The sequence below is a fragment of the Molossus molossus genome, unplaced genomic scaffold (assembly GCF_014108415.1).
Source record: "Molossus molossus isolate mMolMol1 unplaced genomic scaffold, mMolMol1.p scaffold_m16_p_7, whole genome shotgun sequence".
Lineage (NCBI taxonomy): Eukaryota > Metazoa > Chordata > Mammalia > Chiroptera > Molossidae > Molossus > Molossus molossus.
Genome location: NW_023425401.1, coordinates 17,319,477 through 17,343,109, shown reverse-complemented (window position 1 = coordinate 17,343,109; position 23,633 = coordinate 17,319,477). Strand labels below are relative to the sequence as shown.

At 44.7% G+C, this 23,633-nt stretch overlaps 1 protein-coding gene across 2 annotated transcripts in view; it reads right to left on the bottom strand.

Moving 5' to 3' along the window:
• RAPGEF5 (Rap guanine nucleotide exchange factor 5) overlaps positions 1–23,633 on the bottom strand; it is a 232,836-nt gene that overhangs the window by 61,709 nt on the left and 147,494 nt on the right. Inside the window, exons 10-11 of one of the 2 annotated variants that reach the window (XM_036247514.1) lie at positions 5,218–5,330; positions 4,684–4,772 (exon numbers count right to left, since the gene is read on the bottom strand). In XM_036247514.1, coding sequence (XP_036103407.1) covers positions 4,684–4,772; positions 5,218–5,330 — 202 coding nt within the window. The remainder of the gene's footprint in view (positions 1–4,683; positions 4,773–5,217; positions 5,331–23,633) is intronic. The other variant, XM_036247515.1, reaches the window with a different exon arrangement.

Here is a 23,633-nt window from a genome sequence, read left to right as displayed (position 1 = left end):
CGAGTGAGACACTCCCATAATATAAACCAGGTACTTTCATAAAGGTTGCCTTGTTACAATGACATGCTCCGCCTACGAGGTGCTAAGCATACCAGCAACATGGAGGCATCCATGAGCAGGTTGGGTAGACAGTCCCACACTGAGCACAATTAAGAGAATATACAGAATGATAACCCCATGAATTAAAAAAGAAAAAAATCAGCCATACCTTGAAGAAATCAGGTCAAGCCTAACAAGAATCAGCTGGTAGGCTTTCCCTAGTCCCCCTAGCCTATTTTCTGTTTGCTTGTTTTTCTTGGAAACCTGTAATCTTATGTGCATTTTCATCAAAAAGATGAATGAAGAATAAGAAATAAGAAAAAGAGGGGAGCACACAATGCATTTCCTCTTCTGTTTTCCCTGAGGTCAACCTGTTATAATGCATATTTAGAAAGAAAAATCATTAAGAAGGTTTTTTTCCCTATATAATCCATCCGATATGTGGTTTTCCCCCTGCTTTGAAATAAATCATTATTTCCGGAGGCATCTCTAATGAAACATGCTTTATCCTCTCCAGAGGGGGGAAAGCATTAAACAGAGCAGGGTCCTCTGCAGACCCTTCAGTCCAGGGCGGGCTGCAGACATGCTCCTCCACTCTCTTCACAACTCCTCGTTTTTCTCCCTTCTTGCCGTCCTTGTAATTCTCCTGGGCTGGGAATGCCCAGTGATGCCTGCCCTACTCTGGAAAGATGACAGATACAGCTGCTCGATTTTTCTGTAACATTCCAAATGTTTCAAAGTTAGAACCTAAACCTTGAAAGAAAAGGAAATCTTTGAAAATGGCTTCAATCACTTTCCATGTTCACAAATAGATATCCAGTTACCAGGCTCAAATACTTGTTCCATTTTAAACAGTGAAGAATCATTGAATCGTTCGTTTGTTCGTTCATTCATTCATTCCACATTCTCAGGATGACTACCAGGGAGGAAAGGTATGAAGATAGGGGATTATGAAAATCAGCATGGTAAATGAGTGGTGTGTGGATCTAATCATTTAGGAAAATCACTATTAGATTGCTTTTAATTTTACTTTTATTACTCATATTACTTTTGCTTTTAAAACTGTTTGATTTGGTGATAGAACACCACATGCATTTAAGTAGCAACAGAAACACATTTTCTCAACAGCCCTGACATTTTCCTTTCTTTTCCATTTAATTAAGTGGACTTCCCCCACCCTGGCATGTTAACATCAATTAGTAATCACTTCAACGTGTCCTTTGTGATACAGAAGATTTCTTGCACTTGGCCTTGCACCTGCATTTTCACAATTAAGTGACTTCTGTGGAGAAGAGATGGGGAATAATTTGCATCTCATGCTTGGTTATCTTTCCCAGCTTCTGGTGGGTATAAGAATGTCAGAATCCAAAAGAGGTTCATTCCAGCCACCAGGACCATTGATTTCCTCCCATGTACCTTTCCTCCTCCTTGCCATCGGGGGGCTATGTGGATGCCCACCATATGGCTCCACCCGGCCCCATATGGCTCCATCCTCCCTAAAAGGGGTGCTCAAAAACATTAAAATGTTGCTGTATACTTTTATTACAGCCCCTTCTCATTTTCCTCCATCTGTCTTCCATATGTTTATGCGACTCTATCAGGCTCTTGCACACACAGGTCTTTTAGCATGAGGATTACCAGCTGACCAAGATAAAGAACTAGCCTTCACTCCGTCCGTGGCAAGGTGCCTCAATGACTCTAAATATGCGATTCATTTAGTATTCAAACTGCAACCAACTCATAACTAGTTTTCTTCCATTTGTACATAAAATGTATTTTATTTCGTATTCATGACCTTTCTTTTAATTTTATCAACAACCTGGCTGGTGTGCTTCAGTGGATAGAGCATGTCTCATGGACTGAGAGGTCCCGGTTCAATTCCCAGTCAAGGCACATGCCAGCGTTTTGGGTTCAATCCCCAGTGGGGGGCGTGTGAGGGGCAGCCGACTGATGTTTCTCACATCAGTGTTTCTCTCTCTCTCTTCTTTCCTCTCTCTAAAAAAAATAAAATCAAAAAAATTGAAATCTCATTTTATCACCAAAAGCCACATGGCAGCCCTTCTGTTGACAGCACTGCTGTGAATTTCTGAAGAACTGCATGTGACTTCCACTTAGCATCCCTGTTACAGTCACATCAATCTAAAGTTGATTTTTAATTTTTTTTTTAAATAGTTTATTGATTTTTTTTTTAGAGAGACAGGAAGGGAGAAGAGAGAAACAGCCATGTGAGAGCTAAACATCAATCGGCTGCCTCCTGAATGCCCCCTACCAGGAAATGAACCCCAAACTTGGGAATTGAACCATCAACCTTTCGGTGCACAGGATGATGGTACCCAACCAACTGAGCCACACCAGCTGGGCTTTAATTTTTAAAAAAATTCTCAACCAAGGATATTTTTTCCATTATTTTTTTGAAAGTGTGGAAGGGAGGGAGGGGGGAAAGAGAGAGAGAAAGGAAGAGACAGACATTGACGTGAGAGAGATACATCGATCGGTTGCCTCCTACACCACCCCAACCTAGGCCAGGGATCAAACCTGCAACCCAGGCACGTGCCTCGACAGGGAATCGAACCAAGACTCTTTGGTCTGCAGGCCGAAGCTCTAACCACTGAACCACACCAGCCAAGACAGGGCTTGGTTTTTTTATTTTCATAAAATTCTCCTTTGATTGGAGGAAAAGTCGTCACCATTCTTCCCCCAAGCGTCTGTGCAACAATCTAAAGTGTGTCTTCCACAAACTCAAAGAAAAGGAGTAGGAATGAGGAGAAGCTGACCCCAACGGGCATCTTCCCACCCTGCTTAGGCCAAACCACAGCTTCCAGTCCTCTCTGCTCTGCGGAGAATGTGGCTAGCATGACATATTTGATCCCAGTGCTGGTATAATTGATAAGGAAGTGGAATAACAGTCACTGGACACCACACACAACACCATTTCCCGACAGGAGGCGACTCCTGGCAACGGTAACATAATCGGGGTGATTTCTCATTCCCAGTGTTAACATGGGAACTTGTCAGAGGGCACCCAGGCCATCCTTCACAAGAAACCAATGACAACGAGAAAGAAAGAAAAACAAAATCAAGCTAGGCCTAGTACTGGCCTTAAAAATTTCTACTCTTATCAACATGACCTAGACACAAAGTCTTGTGTTGAAGAATAAATTGTGGTGCTATTATGAAGAAAGCATTTAATCCGCCCAAACCTCTACCCATGTTTACCGGTATCCTCTTCATGACAGGCAATTTGCCAGTATTCTAGTCCACACCCCCCGTGTATAGCAGTCTGGTAATCAGTACATGGACAATTATGGCCAGTTCCATGACGATTATCCCTGATGAAGCAGAACATGGGAACAGTACTCAAACTGCACAAACTACTAATCGATGAGCACATAAAAACAACCCAGCAAATGCCAGGGAAACACATTTTTCTTTTGCCTTGTTTGTGTACAAATGACAACTACAGATTCCTCCCCACCCCAAACATACATATGCAAAGTAAAATATTCATTTGAATTCTGAGATCAAACATAACATTACTACAGGATACCTGATTGGGTCATTTTGCTTTTTCTCCTCACCCACTTATATCTTGCATACATCTTTGTTTCTCTTAATGTCCTATACAGTAGACATCAGTTAGGTCCAGACAAACCTCCTGGGACCCAAGCAAGTTCTTGCTGTCACCTAAGCTGTCAGTTCACCATCCTTTCTGCATAGGTAAAACCTCAGGGGTTACTTTGTACTAATACGACCCAAAAATGCCTCTTCCTGATGCAGGCAATGTATGATTGCAAACTGTGGGCATCACAGGTGCCCCGGCAGCAGCAAAAAGTGCATTTTAGTCAGGCGATCAAGTTACAGAATTCAGGCTCTCGCCAGAGGCCTATTCAGTGGAATAATTGCTCTGGGCTGGAACAAATCGCAAATTCTGGTTACGAGAAGCAAGCGCTCACCCTTCTGTGAAAAAAGAAAGTGTGGCCATTCTGTAAACACAATAATAGTGTTTCCGGAAGTGCAACGGTGAAAAAGCTAACCATTCTGCCCCCAGATTTAAATAGAAAGGACAAGAAGTCTGATCAGTAAGACTTCAGTGAATTTCTGGTCCGAGAAGCTACGCGTATCCTAGTCTGTACAGCAGGGCGTGCTCTGAGCAGTTTGTAAACCACTTGGAAAAAGGCAGAAGTTGCTAAGCTTATAGTTGCTGAGTACTTGCATTAATTGCTGACATTTCTGTGGGAGGCTACTCCCCCCAGTTCAGTGTCTCCCACAGGCCAGGTGAATGTTTGTTAACCCCCTGCACCTTGTATTCCTTCCCACTGAACACTGGCTATTGAATGCTGGCCTCTTGCCAACTGCCTTTAGGTAAGATCTGGTAAAAAAAAAAAAAAAAAAAAAACTGCCAAAGGAACAAGAACATCTGCCTTCCTATCGTTTTCTTTGTACAGCTACTTCCCAGGCAGCTGCTTGGATCTACATGTGTCCATTTACTGGATTTAAACAAAGCAGCATGGGGCCAGGCGGGAGGGGCACAAAGCAGATGCTGTATGGGCCCACCTGGGGTAGCACAGTGGGAGCCCTGCTCCTGAGGATACTGACAAGGGCGGCCACTGCTGAGTCTGGAAGCAGCAGACACCCGGGTCTTACCTGTTTCTTTGTCCTGGACTTCTTCCAGGTGCAAGTCATTCAAAAGGTGCTCCAAGATCTTCTCTGGGGTCCCGGACACGACCACGTATCTGTCAGAGAGCAGAGAGTCCACCGAGTCATCCTCGGTTGAAGACTGTGAGCGGCTGCTCCATTCATCGTCCTCATCCTCCTCGTCGATGTATTTGAAATAAGGCACATCGAAGGTAGGCAAGGGCAGCTCTCGGTCTGAGAGCGCTGCGGAATCCTTCCTCTCTAAATGAGGGTCAAAGACCCTCAGCCGGGAGCTGCCCATTGTGCCCGGCTGCTAACAAAGGCATCCCCTAAATGCTAAAAGATCTTGGCCATCTCGGTCTTTCACTGGGAACTGAGTCCATCTGGCTGCTAAGAGCTCTGCAGTCAGCTAGAACGCTGGAGAGGCGGAGAGAAAAGGGAGGGGGAGGGAAAAGGAGGCAGAGCTGGGAGCCGAGATGAAGCAGGGAAGGGAAGGCAGGCAGGGGAAAGGAAACAGGAGCACGAGCCTCGGTGGGAACTCACCTCCAATCGCTGTCTTTGCTCCCGCCTGGGGGGGCGGGGCCACCGCGCTGCACTTTCTTCAGCACCAGGACATTCTGCTCTTGCTCTCTAACAGTTGTCACTTCATCATCCTGCTGGAAGCGGGGACGGGGAGGAACGGGAGAGAGAAAATTAAAAAGAAGAAAAAATAAAGGAACTAACTAAAGCTGCATTTTTTTGAGCTGTTCTGTGCCACGGTTTCTTCAGAGACGCGGAATAAATTAGAAGTCTGGTTGAGAACCTCCCTCTTGCACAGTGTCCAGGCTCAAGTTCCACAGACACGGAACATATGCGGGAAACAAACACGTCAGAGCAAACAGAGGACACACAAACTGGGGGTGGGATTCAGCGTCTGTTCTTAAAGCTACCTGAGCGTCTTGAATTAAGGAATCCAAAGTTCAAAGTTTCAAAAAACACAACGAACTGATTGCCCGTGTATTCCCTCTTACCTGATTAATGCTAGTAAACAATCACTTTTAAAATGGGAAAATCATTGATAACATCATTCAAACACTACAACAATGAACAAGCCACATTAAGCAGTGGTGGTAAGTACATGTCATACTCACTCACACCACAGCCTGGCTTTAAAAGGTGGGCCCAAATCGACCCATTCTGTCATTCAGTTCAATCCCCCCCACCCCACCCCCCCATTTGAGATCGCCTTCCAATTTATCATGCACGTGTTTCGCCAGAATACAAGCAAAAATGGATCTCTAGTAAGAATCTCATCTAGGCTGAAATTTGGAAGTCATGGGTGAGTGCGCTGACGTTCTTCACCTCAGTCCCTTTGAAAAAGGAGCGGAGGGCGAACAATCATTCATTTCTGCACACACAGCTTCCACAGCTCAGCCAGCGTGGCCCGCTGACGTGGCTGTCGGAGTGGGCTCACTGCTGACCCAGCAGAGTGCAGCCCAACCCTGAGTGATGAACTCGCCCAGAGTGTGTCCTGAGAAACTCTCCCCATGCGGGCACCTAGTAAGTGTAAGCAAGCCCAGGGGAAAAAGAACTTTAAAACGCGTATAAGAAAATGTAAGATTAAAGCAAGAAAAGTTGATAGGCAAATAGGCTTCGTCTTAAAAATGATGTCACTTCTTTAAAAAGGAAAACCTGTCCTAGAGTTCTTAGCATGTTTCTGCGGCTGGCAGAAATACCTTATAATTAAGTATAAACATAAGGAATAAAAGGATAAAAGGTGCTAGGTCCGTTCTGCCTTATTATTAATCAGTTCCACAGATCTTTCAGGGATATCAATGTATTTTATTCACCCCTTATAAGAAAAACAAGGCACTCATCTCGTTATAGTTGTTGACCAAATCAGTAATAAAATTATGATTTCAACTCCCAGGGTCCTGATTCCTAAGAAAATATAGTGACTCAGTCACTTGAGTCCTCTAGGATCTTCTTAAAAACAAACAAAAAAATTATCAGTCATTCTAAACAGCAATATGATGATTTTTATTAAATCTTTTAGTGGCAAGTAATTTTACTATGGAAAGCTGATGAATTATAGTTCAGCAAGGTCAGACATGCAGTTACTGTGGCAATTAATGTTGGATATTCATTGTCAAACTCCCCAAGGACAGTAGTGTAACTCCTGGAACATGAATACCAATGTGTAATTGCTGTCTTTCATTTCTCCAAAGGGGTTCTTTTGTTATCCATGTGAAATAAGGTGGCTAGAGACAGGGGCATATATTGAAAACAAACACAACAACAACAAAAAAAACGGGCAGAATGTGGGTCTGAGATACTGTGACACACAGAAACAAATAATTCAGTATATATAGATTTGAAAGGACGAATTCTTTCCCTGGTTTTCCTCTTCTCATAAGCCAATACTCATTTTGTACGAGCCCACTGTCATCCTGAAGTACATTTTACATTCTACGTGCACGTGATATATGACATTATTAACTTCCACGGGCCATGCACACACATATGGATGGGAAGGGCTTCCCTAATGTCTGTGTAACTAATATGCATTACAGGACTGTGCACAGAGCAGCCACACTCTGCTGGGCAGGGGAAGAGCTGAATCACATTGATGTACTATCAACGGCATCTAATATCATAGTGGTAGTTTCCATTTTGAAAACCTGTTAAAAATAAAGAAGAGAAAAAGCAGAAAAATCAATGTAAAAAGGGAGTTAGTTATTTAAAATTGCCATGAAAACATAAAAACCCTCTGTATTATAGATGGCCCTAAAGAAGGAAGGTTAAATAATGCCTCCCAACCCATGCACCCTTACCTAATTGCTCTTCCCGAAAAAGAGCAGAAGCACCATGGTTGAGGTTCAGGGTGTGAAACTTTTTCTAGGGCCTGCTTGGTTAAGAATACAAGTATACAGAGAACTAGTGATGGAAAATAGGCTTGATGCTGAGTCGCTCATGAAATGCAAGTAAAGCATTAAAACACTAAATTTACAGTACTTTATTCAACAAACAGCGAGTATCTCCTTTGGCAAGGCACGGTGCTGGTCTCCAAGTGGCGAGCAGAGAGGAGTGAGATGAGTACCCTGCCCTTAAATGACAAGTGAACAGGCTCCGTGACCATGTAAGTCTAACTTGGTGAGCACCCTCAGATGAGGACAAATGCCAGAGACAATGCAAAACTGTAACCCATGGATCTGATGGTCAAAGATGAGTGCGGGTGACAAGAGAACAGGATGCCATTAAAGGGGACAAAAATGTACAGAGAAATTGGTTCCGGTGAAAGTGATGAATCTAGTTTCCACAGTCGGTGTTTTAGTAAAGATAATACATCACGCTGTCGATGTTTAGCAGGCAGTCAGAATAAAGAACTAGCCCCCTGGACAAAGGTCAAAGACAGAGACAAATCTGTGAATTATTCAAGTTTGGGGAGTGAATGAGATCGTTAAGAGGGAACAGGAGAGAAAGGAAACTATGAAGATGAGGATAAAGAGGAAAAAACACAGAAAGTTGGGGGGAAAGGTAGGGAATCAAAGTCATGGAGAAAACCTACAGGCAGAGGTTATGGAAAAGCAAAATCAAGATGAGTCAGGAGGAGCTGCAGGGCACTGTCTCAGGAGATTCAAAGAAAAGGCTTGCCTGGCAGTGTGAAGTTCACAAAGACAGTCAGTCTAAGACAAAGCAATGAGAAGATCACTCTGGGTGCACTGGTGGGAAGAGTAGTGTTGCGGTGTGAGTGAATGGGGAGGAATGAACCGACAGGGAAGACCACGCACGTCCTAGGAAGGTCATCGAGAAAGGAGGGAGTCGGCCTAAAGAGCCCGCATGGCTGGGAAGGCAGTGAGGTAGCCAGGTATTGTGACAGGTTCAGAAACACAGTGGAGGCCTAGGCTATAAACGAACTGAGATTTCATCCTTTCAAGGATCACGAGAAAGAGGATGGGTGAAGACTTAGCAAACATGAAGTAGAGATAGTAAGGAAGCTGAGGTAGAGCCGAGGAGATGGCTTCTCTCTCCTTAGTACAGTGGGGACTGAGCTCATCTTATGGAACTTCACGGTGAAGTGGCCTAATGAGGTCATTGGGAAAATGGGTTTCGGAGGCACAAGAGGGGATAAACAAGTTGTGAAAAAAAGGATTGCCAGGTACCTTGTGGACTGTTGAGGGTAGAGAACACATGCTTATGGTTTGATGTCTTTCTGTTGAAATGACTAGAGACCTTGAGGAGAAGAGTGAACGGTGAGCCCCACCCAGGAGAAGGGGCTGGCAAAGAAACAACAGGAGTAATCAGGGGAGGGATCCTGGGCAGCCGTGAGCACGCCCTGAGAACAGCTCATCACCAGATGTCTGCCTGGTCAGGGAAAGGAGTGAGCCGAGAAAGGAACTGATAAACTGGGGACATGACCGTCCCCACAGGAGCTAAGGGATCAGCCAGGTGGTAGAGGAGGAAGCAGGTGGAAGCTTCGATCAAGGAGGCAAATACAGCAGAGCAGTTTAAGTGGTGAAGACTGAGAAAGAGCGAAGCAGCCCCAGATATCTGGGAGCTGGCCTCACACTCAAAGCTGGGCTTGGTGTTCTCCTGTGGGTCAGCAATGATTTCACGGAAAATCAACAGCAGACAAGGCCACTCTGTGACCAAGACGGAACAAAACAAAAACATAGCCACTCAGCAAATGTATCTGAACATAGATAAAGCATGAACACCGGCCAACCCAGAAAGTACCAGAGAGCCCAGCTAATGGGGTGACTGCGGCTTCTTTCCCACTGCAGCGTCTTTGCCCTAGTCTACCTGCTCTGTGGATGAGATGTAAGATCCAGTCATGGTTATCCCGTCTATTAACAGCATCTAACCCAGAGCAAGCCCTGCTTCTTTCTTTAAGATTTTTTTTTTAAAACTGACTTTTAGAGAGAGAGGAAGGGAGAGGGAGAGAAACATCAATGTGAGAGTGAAACAAGAGGAAGAGCGTGAGAGAAACACTGATGTGAGAGAAAAACATCGATTGGCTGCCTCCTGCACGCCCCCTACTGGGGAATTGAGCCCACGACCTGGGCATGTTCCCTGGCCAAGAAATGAAACAGGACGTCTCAGTCCATGGGATGATATCCAACCAACAAAGCCACACGGGCCAGGGCAAGCCCTGCTTCTTTAAATCCTCCCCCAAATCACCTAACACAAACCCAAGCCCTGTAAGTCCTTTCTTCTATCGCCATCTTACACTGAGCTGCCCCATGGTTCTCCATGGTGGGAGGGCTCCATCACTGCACAAGCAATAAACCCAGCTTGTTCAACGACAGCTGCGTTCCTGGTGTCTCTGGCTAGAGGACACTGCCAGGAGGTATTAGATGCTGCCCTGCCCTTGGCATGAAATGGGGCAGAAATCGTGGTTATTGGAGTCAAGGATAAAAAACATTCCCTTGTCAGGGTGATGAGAGTCTTACCCAGGAATGCCCCTGAAAGCGATTTCAGGGAACAGGGCTCAGAAAACGGTGAGGTAGAAGACAGATAACAAAGCTGAGGAAGGGGAAGAGCACCACGGAGTGGAGGGGAATGACCTGAGCACGTGGCACCGACCTCGGGAAGGAAGGGATTCCGCAGGTATGGAAGGTGCGGTGGGGAAAGAGGTGCATTCCCAGAGGGCACCATACGTCTTCATACTTTTGCCCATGGTGCTTGGCTCTGGTTGGAATATACTCAGTGAGAAATCTCCCCTCTCCTCAAAACATACTTTAGCCCCCAGATCTGCAAAAACCAGTTCTTTCCCCTGCTTTCTTAAAGGGATGGTGGGAAGAACAGGAAGCTTCAACAACAAATAGGTATCTTAGCTGAACGAGGGGCGGCGGATGCATTCAAGGGGAGAAGAATCACAGGTCCTTTGAGCAGAGCCCATGAGGGGTATGAAAACAGGAGGGTCTCCAAGTTGTCCCTGCTCCTCATCTTTGTTCCATTCTTTGGGTGAGTAGCTCTGTTTTATTTTACATGTATGGCTACACTGCTCTCCTGCCTGTGAATTTTGAATGAATACTAGATCCAGTAACTTTGACTTCCTTTAGATTAACTTCCATGATCATGATCAGCTTTTGTACTTCAAAATCCAACATTTTTCTTTCATTTATTCACATAAAAGATATACTTATTTTAAGATAAAAATACCTATAGAGTAATAAAAATATTAATTTTTTTTAATCCTCACCCGAGGATATTTTTCCATTTATCTTCAGATAGAGTAGGAGGGAGGGAGAGAGAAACATCCATGTGAGAGAGACACAACGATTGGTTGCCACCTGCATGGCCCCAGTTGGGGGCCGGGGATTAACCAAAACCCAGGTATGTGCCCTTGGCCAGAATCGAACCCGTGACTCTTTGGTCCATGGATTGACGCTCTAATTGCTGAGCCAAACTGACGAGGGCTAAGTTTTTAAAAAGGTGAAAAACTGCCTGGCTCAGTGTGGCTCAGTGGATTGAGTGCTGTCCCAAGGACTGAGAGGTCTGTCAGGGCACACACCTGGGTTTCGGGCTCGATCCCCAGTAGGGGCGTGCAGGAGGCAGCCGATCGATGTTTCTCTCTTACACTGATGTTTTTATCTCTCTCCCCACCTCCTCTCTCTCTAAAAAAATCAATAAAAACATATTTTAAAAAAATTTTTTAAAAGGTGAAAAATTGATGTGCCCAGTTTAGCAGGTCTTAACTTGTACTGTCCTGAACCATGTTTCTGACTGTATTTATATCTTCACTTACCAACACGAGCAAGGGAAAGTGTTCACTAAGGGGTTTCTCGGGCCTGCTGGAATCACCACAACTACTTGCTTGATTTTTCCATTAGCAGAGATAATGGAAAATATTTCTCTCCCAAGTACTCACATAAGCAGCTACTGGCATTCTCCACGGCCTCCTGTCCCTGCCTCTCCGTGAGCATAAACTCTTACAACAGTGCCTGACTAAGGGTTCGTGGGCGGTTTCTAGGGATTCAGAGAACCGTCTGAAAGTATATAAAATTTTTATGTGTAGGCACATTTTTCTAGGCAGAGTCCAGAGTTCTAAGTCTCACTGAATCTATGAATCCCCAAAGGTACAAGCCATTCCATATGATGCAACTCATATTTATCACCTTAGCTTCTACGACAAGTCTCCTGCCACTAACTCCCTCCATCCAGATGAGATGCCGGAAGAACCTTGTCATGACACCCATCACACTGACCTCTAATTATCCACTCCCCCTGGGGTCTCCGCTAAATGATGAGATCTTGAGGGCAGGGACAGTGACCTCTATTTCTCTTCCTAACACGGAGTGACCTGGCATGTGATATTTACTTGATAAATGTTTATTGAACATGCAAATTAAGAAGCAAGCAAGCGAGGGAGTGAATTACCTTTAAAGGGAAGAATTCTATCTCACATGGCTCTTACCCCGCCACTTAGTCAGTTTTCTATTACAAAGCTCATCACGTGAGATAACTGTGTTTTGAACTTGAGTGTTACAATTATTTATTCCATCTGTCAGAATTCTACCAAACTAAACTCCCATGCAACTCACATGTAAGAGGTCATGTAACTAACACAACACTAAGAAGGCATTCCCTAAATGTCTCTTAGTCTAGGGTACATGTAAAAAAGGGGGTGGGCGTGAATAGGTCAAACTATGGGCTAAACTATGAACTATGTATAGTATAGGGAAAAATGTATATATATTTTTTACCCTCTAATCTCCCCTTCCTGCTCCATTTGGCCCCAGCCAGGATCCTCAACACTGCTCATATGGCCCAGTGTTCCACCATCAAACTCGTCTGAAGCAGGCAGCACCAGAAGCCTTTCAGATGGAGAATACAAAGTACCGCCTAGCTTGATGCCATGGCATTCAAGGTCATTTAAGCAGCACAAGTCACAGTACTGTTTTCCCTCAAGTTTGTGAACACAGGAACTGAAGTTGTTAATTGGTTTATAGAAATGCATTTGCTATGGACTAAATTTGTGTCCCCCATCCAAATTCTCATTTGTTAAAATATAACCCCCAGTACGATGGTGTATGGAGGTGAGGCCTTTGGGAGGTAATTTGGTTATGAGGGGATCAGTGGCCTTATAAAAGAGGCCCCCAAGAGACCCCTCATCTCTTCTGCCGTGTGAGGACACAGTGAAATGATGTCCATCTACAAAACGAAGTGGGCTCTCATCTCAACTGAACCTGCCAGTACCTGGAACTCACAGCCTCCAGGACCAGGGGAAACCCTTCCTATTGTGGATACGCTGCCTAGTCTGGCGTGTTTTGTTACAGCTGCTGGAACAGGCTAAGACAGCATTTACAGTCAATAGCTTGTTATGACTCTTTGCACAGCATAACCTTCTTGGTCCAACTTTTATTCATCCCATAGAGTTGACTTCAAGAACTGCCTCCTCCAGGAAACCCCCTCCTGCACCCCAGTCTGATCGGTCGGCCCTTCTCTCTGACCCTCAGCAGCATGCGAGTCCCTCGGACTCCGCACTCCAACGAGCACACGTTGATACACTTTTTCGTCTCCCTCTGCAGCGGTTCTCAACCTGTGGGTCGTGACCCCTTTGGGGGTCAAACAACCCTTTCACAGAGGTCACCTAAGATATAACAGTAGCAAAATTATAGTTATGAAGTAGCAACAAAAATAATTTTACGGTTGGGGGTCGCCACAACATGAGGAACTGTATTAAAGGGTCGCGGCATCAGGAAGGTTGAGAACCGCTGCCTTAGAGTATACACTCACTGTGGGCAGGCACCATATCTTTTGAATTCCCAACAAACAGCCAGGTCTTGTGGGTTCAATCCTGTGTCAGGGCACATACGAGAAGCAACTGATGTATCTTCTCTCTCACTCTCTCTCTCTCCCTTTCTCTCTCTAAAAATCAATAAACATATCCTCAGGTGAGGATTAAAAAAAAAAAGTAAATGAATAAGTGAGCATTTTATTGATTTTTTTTTTAGAGAGGAAGAGAGAGGGGAGAGAGATAGAAACATTGATGTGAGAGAGATGCATCAATCGGCTGCCTCCTGCATGCCCCGTCCTGGGGATCGAGCCCACAACCCAGGCATGTGCCCTGACGGGGAATTGAACTGGGAACTCTTGGTGCCTGGGATGATGCTCAATCCGCTGAGCCACACCGGCCGGGCAGTAAGTGAGCATTTTAGAGTGGACGTTTAGAGAATAACATCTTAAATGTCAAAGAATACATTTCAAGTGGTAATTCTGATGGTTTTGATACAGGGGACATTTTGCTGAGAGGTGCTCTTCCTAAGGAAGTGTCATCAAACTACTCTGGTGGTATATGACACTGGCATGCCCTCTTCTAAATCTTGATCATCAACTTAGATGAAGGACTTAAACAGATATGGGTAAACTCTAAACAACAGTTGACATGCTCATCAAAATGAACAATGATAAGTGCCCTGGCTGGTGTGGTTTGGTGGTTAGTGTCGGCCCTCACACTGAAGAGTCATGGGTTCAATTCCTGGTCAAGGGCACATACGTGGGTTGTAGGTTGATCCCTGGCCGGGTCAGGGCCCATGCGGGAGGCAATCAAATGACGTGTCTCTCTTACATCAATGTCTGTCTCTCTCTTCCCTCTTGCCTCTCTCCCTTGCACTCTCTCTAAAAATCAATGAAAAAAATATCCTCGGGTGAATAAACAACAAAAACAAAAAGAACATATGATAAAGCTAGGCAAGGGGTTATATATCAGATAAAAATGACCTACATTAATTCAGGATCTTGGCCCGAGGGTGGTTGATGTGGAAATCACTGTGAGGTGGCCAGTATTTAAGAGAATACATGGTATATATTTTGTGAAATATAAATGTCATGCAATTATTAGTTACTGGCCCATTGAAAGCTAATGACATTTTATCTCACAGTGGCAGAGGTAACCACAACTCAAGAGCTAAGGAGACAGCATTGCTACATGCACAGATAGACCCACGAGGACAGATGGACTACAGGGGAGCCATCAAGCTATGACCAGACAGATGAATCTACAAGAACAACAAACACTTACCGAGGGCTTACCACACGTCAGGTAAAGCTAAGAGCTGAACATCTGTTATTTTAGCTAATCATTACAACAATCCTCTGACGTAAGTACTATTAAAACCCCCACTTTTTTTTTTTTTATAATCCTCACCCAAGGATCTTTTCTCATTGATTTTTCAGACAGAGTGGGAGAGAAGGAGGGAGGGAGAGGGAAAGAGAGAAACATCGATGTGAGAGAGATACATTGGTTGGTTGCCTTCAGCGTGACCCCTACGAGGGTTGGGGATCGAACCTGTAACTGAGGTACATGCCCTTGACCAGGAATCAAATCTGAAACTCTTTGGTCCACAGGCCCATGCTCTAACCGCTGAAACATACCGGCCAAGGCTAAAAGCCTTATTTTGACGAAGTAATTTGGCCAAGAAAGATCACAGGGCAAGGGCATGGTAAAGGTGAGACTGAACCCAGACAAACTCAACAACAGAGCTTTTAAGCAGACCCACAGATGCCCCTTAAAGATGGCCAGGGATGCTGTAGACTATAACTACGGAAGGCGACTTGGTTTACCCTGGTGTTGAAAGCCAAAGCAGGCCAATCGTTTTGGTGGGTCAGGCAACAGGTGGGGACAAGTCACCGTGAGGCTCAGAACTACTAGGGTGGTCAGTGTTTCGCTCTGGATGGCCGGTCGGGCTTGGAAAAGCTGCGAAGGGACTGAATTCCAGGAGAAGAAGAGGGTTCACAAGGGCTGAGCACAGTGGCAGGACCACAGCTAATCCAGCTCAGACCAGAGCAGAGCTCAAGACCCAGCAGGGAAAACGCGGTGCTGGAAGCCGTGGAGGTGAACATGGCAGGGTGGACGGGTCTGTGGGCACCTGTACCCATGCAACTTGGGCCGCCAGAGACATGCAGGCGGAGGCTGGTGGGGCTTCCAGTGCACAACTGCCTGGGCCTGATGGGCTCCAGCACTGGGCAGACGCTGAATTGTACACTTGAAAACAGTTCATTGTATGCTACATAAATTCAACTTAAAGAACAAAAGAACTAGGCTGTGAATAGCCTGTGGGAACAGAGTACACGGGACCCTGCACCAAGGAGCTACAGGGGTCTGAGAAACATACCCTGTGAGGTCCAGTTCAGGCAGCTGGAATGTCTAAGACAGGAAAGAGCAGGAGAATGAAAACAGGCATAGTAGTTCATTCCCACTCTATGAGCGCCCTGTCTTGTGGGAAAGGGAGCCATAGGGTTGCTCATGAAGTTCTAGAAAAGTGACCTTCCATGAATGGGTGGCTAGATGAAGGAGGAAGATTGTAGACTGTGCCCAGTTAGAGTATTGCCAACACAGAGGGAACGAGCTCTCTGTCACTGGGAGCAGAGCCTGTCCACAATACTACAGAGTAAGTTTTCCAGTGAGTGGGAGCTGGATAAGATGACCCCGGCATCTTTCCCAACCCTAGGATTCGACAACATTCAGCTGTCTTGACTCTACTTTTCTCACAGAAGCCCAGTGTTGTTTCTCCTAAACAGGAAGGGTGCACACGAGTTAGCAGTTAGGTATCTCTCCTCATCTGCAGGAGCTCACACACAGCGTGGCCAGCCAAGCGCCCAGGCCCACATCGACGCTTGCACTGTGGATGTGGGGACAGCAGAATCGATGCACCTATCTCAGAAATAAATCTCTTCTGCCAAAAACGATTTTGCCTGAGGACAACCTTCACAAAACTTGCTGACAGTGTAGCTCATGATTCTTTTTTCTTACGGAAAAAAAAAAGTAAACAGATTAAAAAAATAAAAGGTCAAGAAATATTGCTGGCAAGACAGACCCGATGAGGAGAGTCCTCGGGGAGAAAGCTTAAGTAAGCAGATGGGTGTCAAGGTGAGGGTGGTTTAGATGGACCGGTCTGCCAAGTGCGGGCTTGACCAGTGCATCTCTGTGCAGGCGACCCTGGCAGGAACTGAGTACTTAATGATAATTGGTTCCTTTTTAAAATCCCACATGTATTAAGATTAATAACTCAAATTAAAGGCTAAATGGGACTAATAGGATTCATCATCTCAACAGTTGTAAAATGTAGGTAAAGTCTTACTTCCGTAGGTGTCAAAGCAAACACAGAGCTGTTATGGAACGTGCAAGAACTCCCACAGAAAACCAGGAAACATGAGTGGACAGGAAGCTCAGGCTGCCAGAGTAGAACTGTACTCATTAAATTTTATTGCCTCTAATGATTACCATGTAAAACAAGTTGTCCAAGAACCCTTACATTAGGGCAAGCCTGGGATTTTGATCCTGAGGCCAACTTCCGGTAATAAACCTATGTCAGGAAAGAGCAGGAGAGATTGAGGACAGACTGTAAAGTCTTGAAATTGAAAGTCAATATCTTTGCATCCCAAGTATATTTCAATATGCTTTATTAGCTTAATGGATCATTCTGGGGGAAAAAAAAAAAAGAGGCACATTCAGCTAGGGTTCTGAACGTGTTTAATGAAGGAACTATCCACAGAGGTATAGGCAGGTTTGAGGAAATTAACCAAAAAATGGTGAGAACCATCATAAACCAGCAAAGAGGGGCCAGAGGGGGAAAGAGTGAGTCCTGGATCCCACTGGGAGCTTCGGACGTGAACGACAGGCTCCCAAGGAGAAGCTGCCGCCACAGAGGGGTGCAGTCGTGGGCCAGAAGGGTGCAGGCATGGCCAGAACTGCAATAGGAAACAGGGCACAGGTGGGAAGAAGCACCCCAACTTCTCTCCCACATGCTGATCTCCTGCAACATTTCCCAATGGCCTAGTCCCATCTGATGGTGGGAGGCAAGCGATCACGGGTGACCTCGTCCACAGAGGTCAGGACTCAATGCCCGCAGCTCAGAACATGGCTAGAACGAAGGAGGGGCTGCAAATGGGGATGGCCCAGCACACCCGACCTTTCAGTTTCCGGAGAAGCTTGTGTCAACTTAGGAATTTAGATGCCCCCACACAGGTCATGCAATCCATCCCCTCGAAGCCAGGAAAACAACTCACACTCTTAGCCTTAGAGTAAAGGTATGCTAGCGTCTCCCCACCTGACTTCATCTGAGTCTTATGTGCTCTATTGTTTGGACACTTGTCTGATACCTACATCAGTTTACTGCAGTTCACATCCTACAATTTGCTGCATACGTGACACTCCCTATGTGACCTCCGAGAACTGTTATTAAATCACACAGGTAGTGGTGTTGCTTTTACCACAAAAGCTTAGATTTTATTGTGTCTTTCCCAGCAAGCCGTCTGGTTCCAGTGTAAGGTTTTGGGCAGATTTAGTGATGGCGATGAGGAGAGAAGGGAGTGGAGAACGGCAGGACAAGGTCCTCTGCCAGCAGCTGTGTGAGAACAGGGCTTTGTTGTTTTGTTCTCTGTACTATCCCACCACCCAGAACAACAGTGCCTGTGAAATGAGTGAATGGCCTGGCCAATGACGGATGAGCAGGCAGACACTGTACCTCAGAATGGCCCGAGATCAAGGACAGAGAGGTGGGCAGGGAGGCAGAGGCTCAGCCACAGAGGGTCCCAGTCCACAGAGCAGGCTAGGGCAGAAAGGAGAAATTCAAGCTAGAAGTCTGTCGAGCGAAGGTCAAGATCAAGACCACCTGTGGCTAGAAACCCAGGCTCCAAAGTCAGATGTGGGCCACGGGTCTGATTAACAGGCACAGATCACTGCAGCAGAAACGGAGCTTGATTCTGACTCTGGGGTTTTTTGAGCCACTTCTCACGCAGGAAGAGCCCTGTCCTTGGGGAAAGGCTGGGTTCCCAGCTGCAGAGGAGACCTCCAACTACTGAGAGGACAGGGGTTTGCCTTGTCTGTAGTGAAATCCTAACAACCATTCAACAGCTGTGTTCCAAGGGGAAGATGTACTCCTGACATCCCCAAGTATCACTGGAAATATGAGGCTATTCTATCCCTCAGTATGTTTTTAGGCACTAAACCCCACAAAACTGTGTATGCAAAAGGCCTAGCACAGTCTCACCCTAACTAACCTTCCATCACCAATGAATAGATAAAATAAGTTGTCAGATCCACACATCTTACCAAGCTCCCTTCAACCAGACCCCACACAAAGGGTGTGGTCCATTTCTATTTCACGGGTAATAACCAATTCTTAGCACAAAAATTAAACTCAGATGATGGCAGCTCTTAAAAGGATTTATGATCTGATCAAATTATACTGAGAGCCACACCAAAGTGCAGACAGACTCACCTGGGGTCACATCCTAGACCTGCCACTTACTAGCTGGGTGATCTTAACTGAGTGGTTCAATCTCTCTGAGCATCAGTGTTCTTGTCTGTGAAATGGGATAATATCTATCTTATTGACCCAATTATGAATGCTGGACACAGAGAAAGCCCTCAATAAAGGGATGCAGAAAAACATACAAACTCTGTTGCAACTGTATGACATCCAAGTATATTAACACCAAAATGTTACAAAATTGAATCTGTATCAGAGCCTTGCTACAATTTTGTTTATGTGTATGTGTGTTTAAATATCATCCACATTTAAAGAAACACACAATAATGTCATCAATTTTTTTCAGTTTCATTGAAAAACTGCTCCCTGTTGAGCTGCATGGACCATTGAGAACCCAGAGCCATCACGGGAGTTATTACAAACTCACCGAACCTGGAGGAAAGAAGGCTCCCCGCCCCACTGCCGGAGAACTGGGGCTGAGAAAATGGACTGTTTCCTTGGGGGTGCGGGGCTGTTTCTCTCTGACACTCACCTTACCCTTTTGCATTAAGTCTCACTCACCGAGAAGCCATACACTTCTAGAGGCTGAAATCTCAAAGGAGGGAGAAAATGAAGTTCAGTTGTTTCTGACTTTTACATTTTTAATACAAAATGTCGAGGCATCAATAGTTAATGCCTCATTAGTCTTTGGGCAAGGTTCCTGGTTATCTGCAGGGAGCTGTCAGTATCCTTTAGCCTCAGTGAGTCTGAAGTATAAACAGGATAAAACACCAGTAGCAACAAACAAGGTGTGATGTCAGCCATGGTCACTGGGGTGAAGCCACTAGACTCCACCGCCTCTGCCGCCACTCATTGCGGTTATTTCACTCTGCTGAGACTCACGAGGTCCACAGACTCGCCGTGGTTGGTGGGCCCAAGGATATATATGAATGGCCGAGCTGGGAAATCGCCCACTTACCCTTTGGCTTCTATGGAATCCAGAAGCCTAGGTCAAGGGCACCTGTGGGCACTGCCTTGGGCCTCTGATAGAGGCCATTGAAGGTATCTCAGGAGAAATGAGGATGTCTTCAAATTCTAAATTAGATCTTCAAGCATTCCTAACCCGTGGAAGGAAAGAGGGGAAAACCTGCCCATTACTGGGACCACTGGAGAAACTGTCAGTACTTGGAATGTGTGTATTTGGTCAGTCCACAGCACCATGCGGACTGTCTGTCAGTCATGTTTGTGACAGGCTGTGTCACACTGGGATTGCAAGACGGGGAGGTGGTCGGTGCCGGGACCAGTACGATTTCCACTCTCATTATTGGCATCTCTTGGTGGCCCTCGAAATACAATTCATATGTTACCTGAGATTAAAAATAAATAACTCTGGAATCTTGCTTTCCAGATGTTATAGAAATGACAATATAAATGTCATACAGAAATGCCTTTTAGTTTCTAAGAATTCTCAAATCAGTGTGTGGGTGTGTGTGTAACATACATGCAAAGTTACTCTGAAGGAAAAATAGCAAATTGATACTTTCCCAAGCAGCCCAAAGATGGAATAAAAACCTATGCTCAATTATGACTCAACATCTCTGTATTCTAGCAGCAGATACACTTGTCACCTGGGGTTTGAGTAGTTCCTGGTGGCAGTTTTACAGAATCTTTAACAGGATGGTATGGAATTTTAGAGCTAGCCCTCACCGGTTCCTATGGCTCTGGTTTCTCCTCCCAAATTCCTTTTATTGGAAACTCAGTTGTGTTAGGAAATATCCCTGGTTAAGTCAAAACCTAATTTATAAACTAAAATTACTGGAAAAAACTAGCTCTCTTTTAAAAATTGTAATAAATACTTTAAAAAAATTGTTGACACTATTACAGATGTTCCCCATTCTCCCCACCCCTTTAGCCACCTCCACCCAGCCCGTGCCCTTCCTGCCTCTGGTCATCACCACGCTGTTGTCTGTGTCCATGGGCTATGCATATATGCTTTGCTAATCCTTTTCACCTCCTTTCATCTAGTTCCCTCAACACCCCTGTCCCCTCTGACCTCTGTCAGTCTGTCCCATGCATCCATGCTTCTGGTTCTAATTTGTCAGTTTATTTTATTCATTATGGAAAAAGCTACCTCTTAACTGTGGACAAATCTAAAAGAAGCATTCTTCAAATCTAAAAATTACTGAATGCTTGAAATTTGCTAAGAGAGTAGCTCTTAAGAGCCCCCCCTTTCTATCTTTCTGTCTCTGTCTCTCTCTAATGGTAACTGTGTAAAGTATGAATATGTTAATTAGCTTGATTGTGGTAATCATTTTATAATTCATAGGTATCAAGGTATATCAAGACATCACAGCATGTACCTCAAATATATACAATTTTTATTTGTCAATCATATCTCAATAAAGCTGGAAAAAAATTTTAAAATAAAATGTAAAGATAGTATATAGTAATATGCTTAGAAAATGCAAAGGCTTCAAGTAAGAACTCTATAACTCTCAATCTCTTTTGTGTATATGTAAATGTAAGTTTACCTGTGTCTGCTTATGTGCATGCAAATATGCTTGTTTGTGTGTATACACGTGTAAGTGTGTAACTTCAGAGAGGGCAAAGCAATAATAAAAAGGGTAACCTCGCCCTGGCTGGTTGCTCAGAGTTTAGAGCATCGACCCATGGACCAATGAGTCATTGGTTCAATTCTGGTAAAGGGCATGCACCTCAGTTGCGGTTTGCCCCCAGCCCTGGTGGGGATCGTGTGGGAGGCGACCAATCAATGTGTCTCTCTCACATCGATGTGTCTCTCTCTCACATCGATGTTTCTCTTTCTCCCTCCCTCCCACTCTATCTGATGATAAATGGAAAAATATCCTTGGGTTAGGATTAAAAAAATAAAAAGGGCACCCTCAGTACTTATGCAAGTTATGGAATAAAAAAAAATTCCTAGTTACCATAGCAACTGATAGATCACATAGCATGGGAGCATGGAGATGTAAAGCATTTTCAGTAAACACTCTTGTTTTTTTCTGTTTTGTACATTCCGTGATGTTTTTAGAGAGGCACACCTTTGGTCTCTGCAATAACCATCCCAGAAACCTCCTTTCACAGTTTGCAACAAGACTGGGAGAGAGGTAAGATCATGTCACTTTTGGTTCATTGCACAGCCACAGAAAGTTGGCATTAAAACAGGTTACAAGAATTTAAAAATGCAATGAAATACTGCCAAAATTGCTTGAGAGGAAAACAAACAAAATTAGGAAGCAAAAAAGAAGAGAGAAGGTTAAAAGAAGACAAGACAAATTTGGTCGCACAGTAGTAGGTCGTTCTCCCTCTTTTTCTGGGGTGGGGATGGGGATGAGGGGAAAGAGAAGAATGGACTGAATAGAAATGGAAGTATTTAAGTGATAATACAGACCAAAAAAATCTCTTTTCCTGAGTATTAATGTGCACTTGGGGTGCCAAACAGAATGGAAATCTTCACATACAAACCTACCCAGGTAAGATCCTTGTTCCATAAATTGTGACTCGGCGAAGTTTGAAAGTTTATGTCTACTCTTTAGCAAGTATGAATTCTCCCAAAGGCTTGTCCACAGTTACAAATGGACTGTCGGTGATGAACCTCCCCTGCTTTTTCTGCTTGTCATTTCCAGGTTAATTTCCCAAGGTACAAAATCTTTAATTTAAAACTAAATCTCCAATGAACTGGAATCCTGGAGCTGGTACAACTTGGATTTGTAGAGATTTGTCTGAGGGCTAGAACTTGGGAAACATTGAAAATCACCCACAACTGCCTTCTCTCTGGGATTCAGGTCCACAGACAGTGACTGAGAGCCCAGTGCCAGACACTGGGGACAAAAGTTCAAGTAAAGCATGGGACTGCCCTCAAAGAGCACATTCTTTATGAGACAGACCAGGGAGAGATAAATTTGCATTTTTAAAAAAAGCAGTGGTTTGGAGCTTGGCTGTGGATAGGGGTTGGTTGATGAACTTAGCCAGTATAAACAACCAGACCACTTTCTTGTCATTTCTGAGTTTAAGGCAGTAAAATCAAGTATTTTTTTAGTTTGTCATTATTTGGGAGTTCTGTATCTCGGTCTTCCTCGGGACATTCTGAACTCAGAAAAACAATTCCAAATATTTAATGACTTGACTTGAAATACGGCTTTACTACTCTGATAGCAGAGATCCTTCCAGCGGGATTAGATCAGCTATCTGTCCCTTATCAGCACCACTTTACACAGAGTAAATTTTTAGAAGTTCTATCCACAGGAGTATTTTTATTTTTTATTTTATTTTTATTTTTTTTATCCTCACCCGAGGACATTTTTCCATTTTTGGTACAGATAGAGTGGGAGGGAGGGAGAGGAAGAGAGAGAGAGAGAAACATCGACATGAAAGGGACACATCGAGTGGCTGCCACCCGCATGACCAACCAGGGCCGGGGACAAACTGCAACCGAGGTACATGCCCTAGCGGGAACCAAACCCGGGTCTCTCTGGACTGCAGGCCGACGCTCTAACCGCTGAGCCAAACTGGCCAGGGCCACAGGAGTATTTTTAGAACATTAAAGAACACAATGATTCTGGGCATTGATAGGCATATTAAACCAGAGTAAAAACTCAAAGTCCCCTGAATAAATCAGTTAGTATCCACTTAACATGCTGACATTTTCCCAAAAAGTGTTCCACATTCAAAAGTATGAATGCGGCTGAACTTGAGAGTAGGGGTAGGGTGGTGTGAGTCTTCAATTTAAGAAAGGAATTTTAGAGCTAGAGGAAATCTTAGATC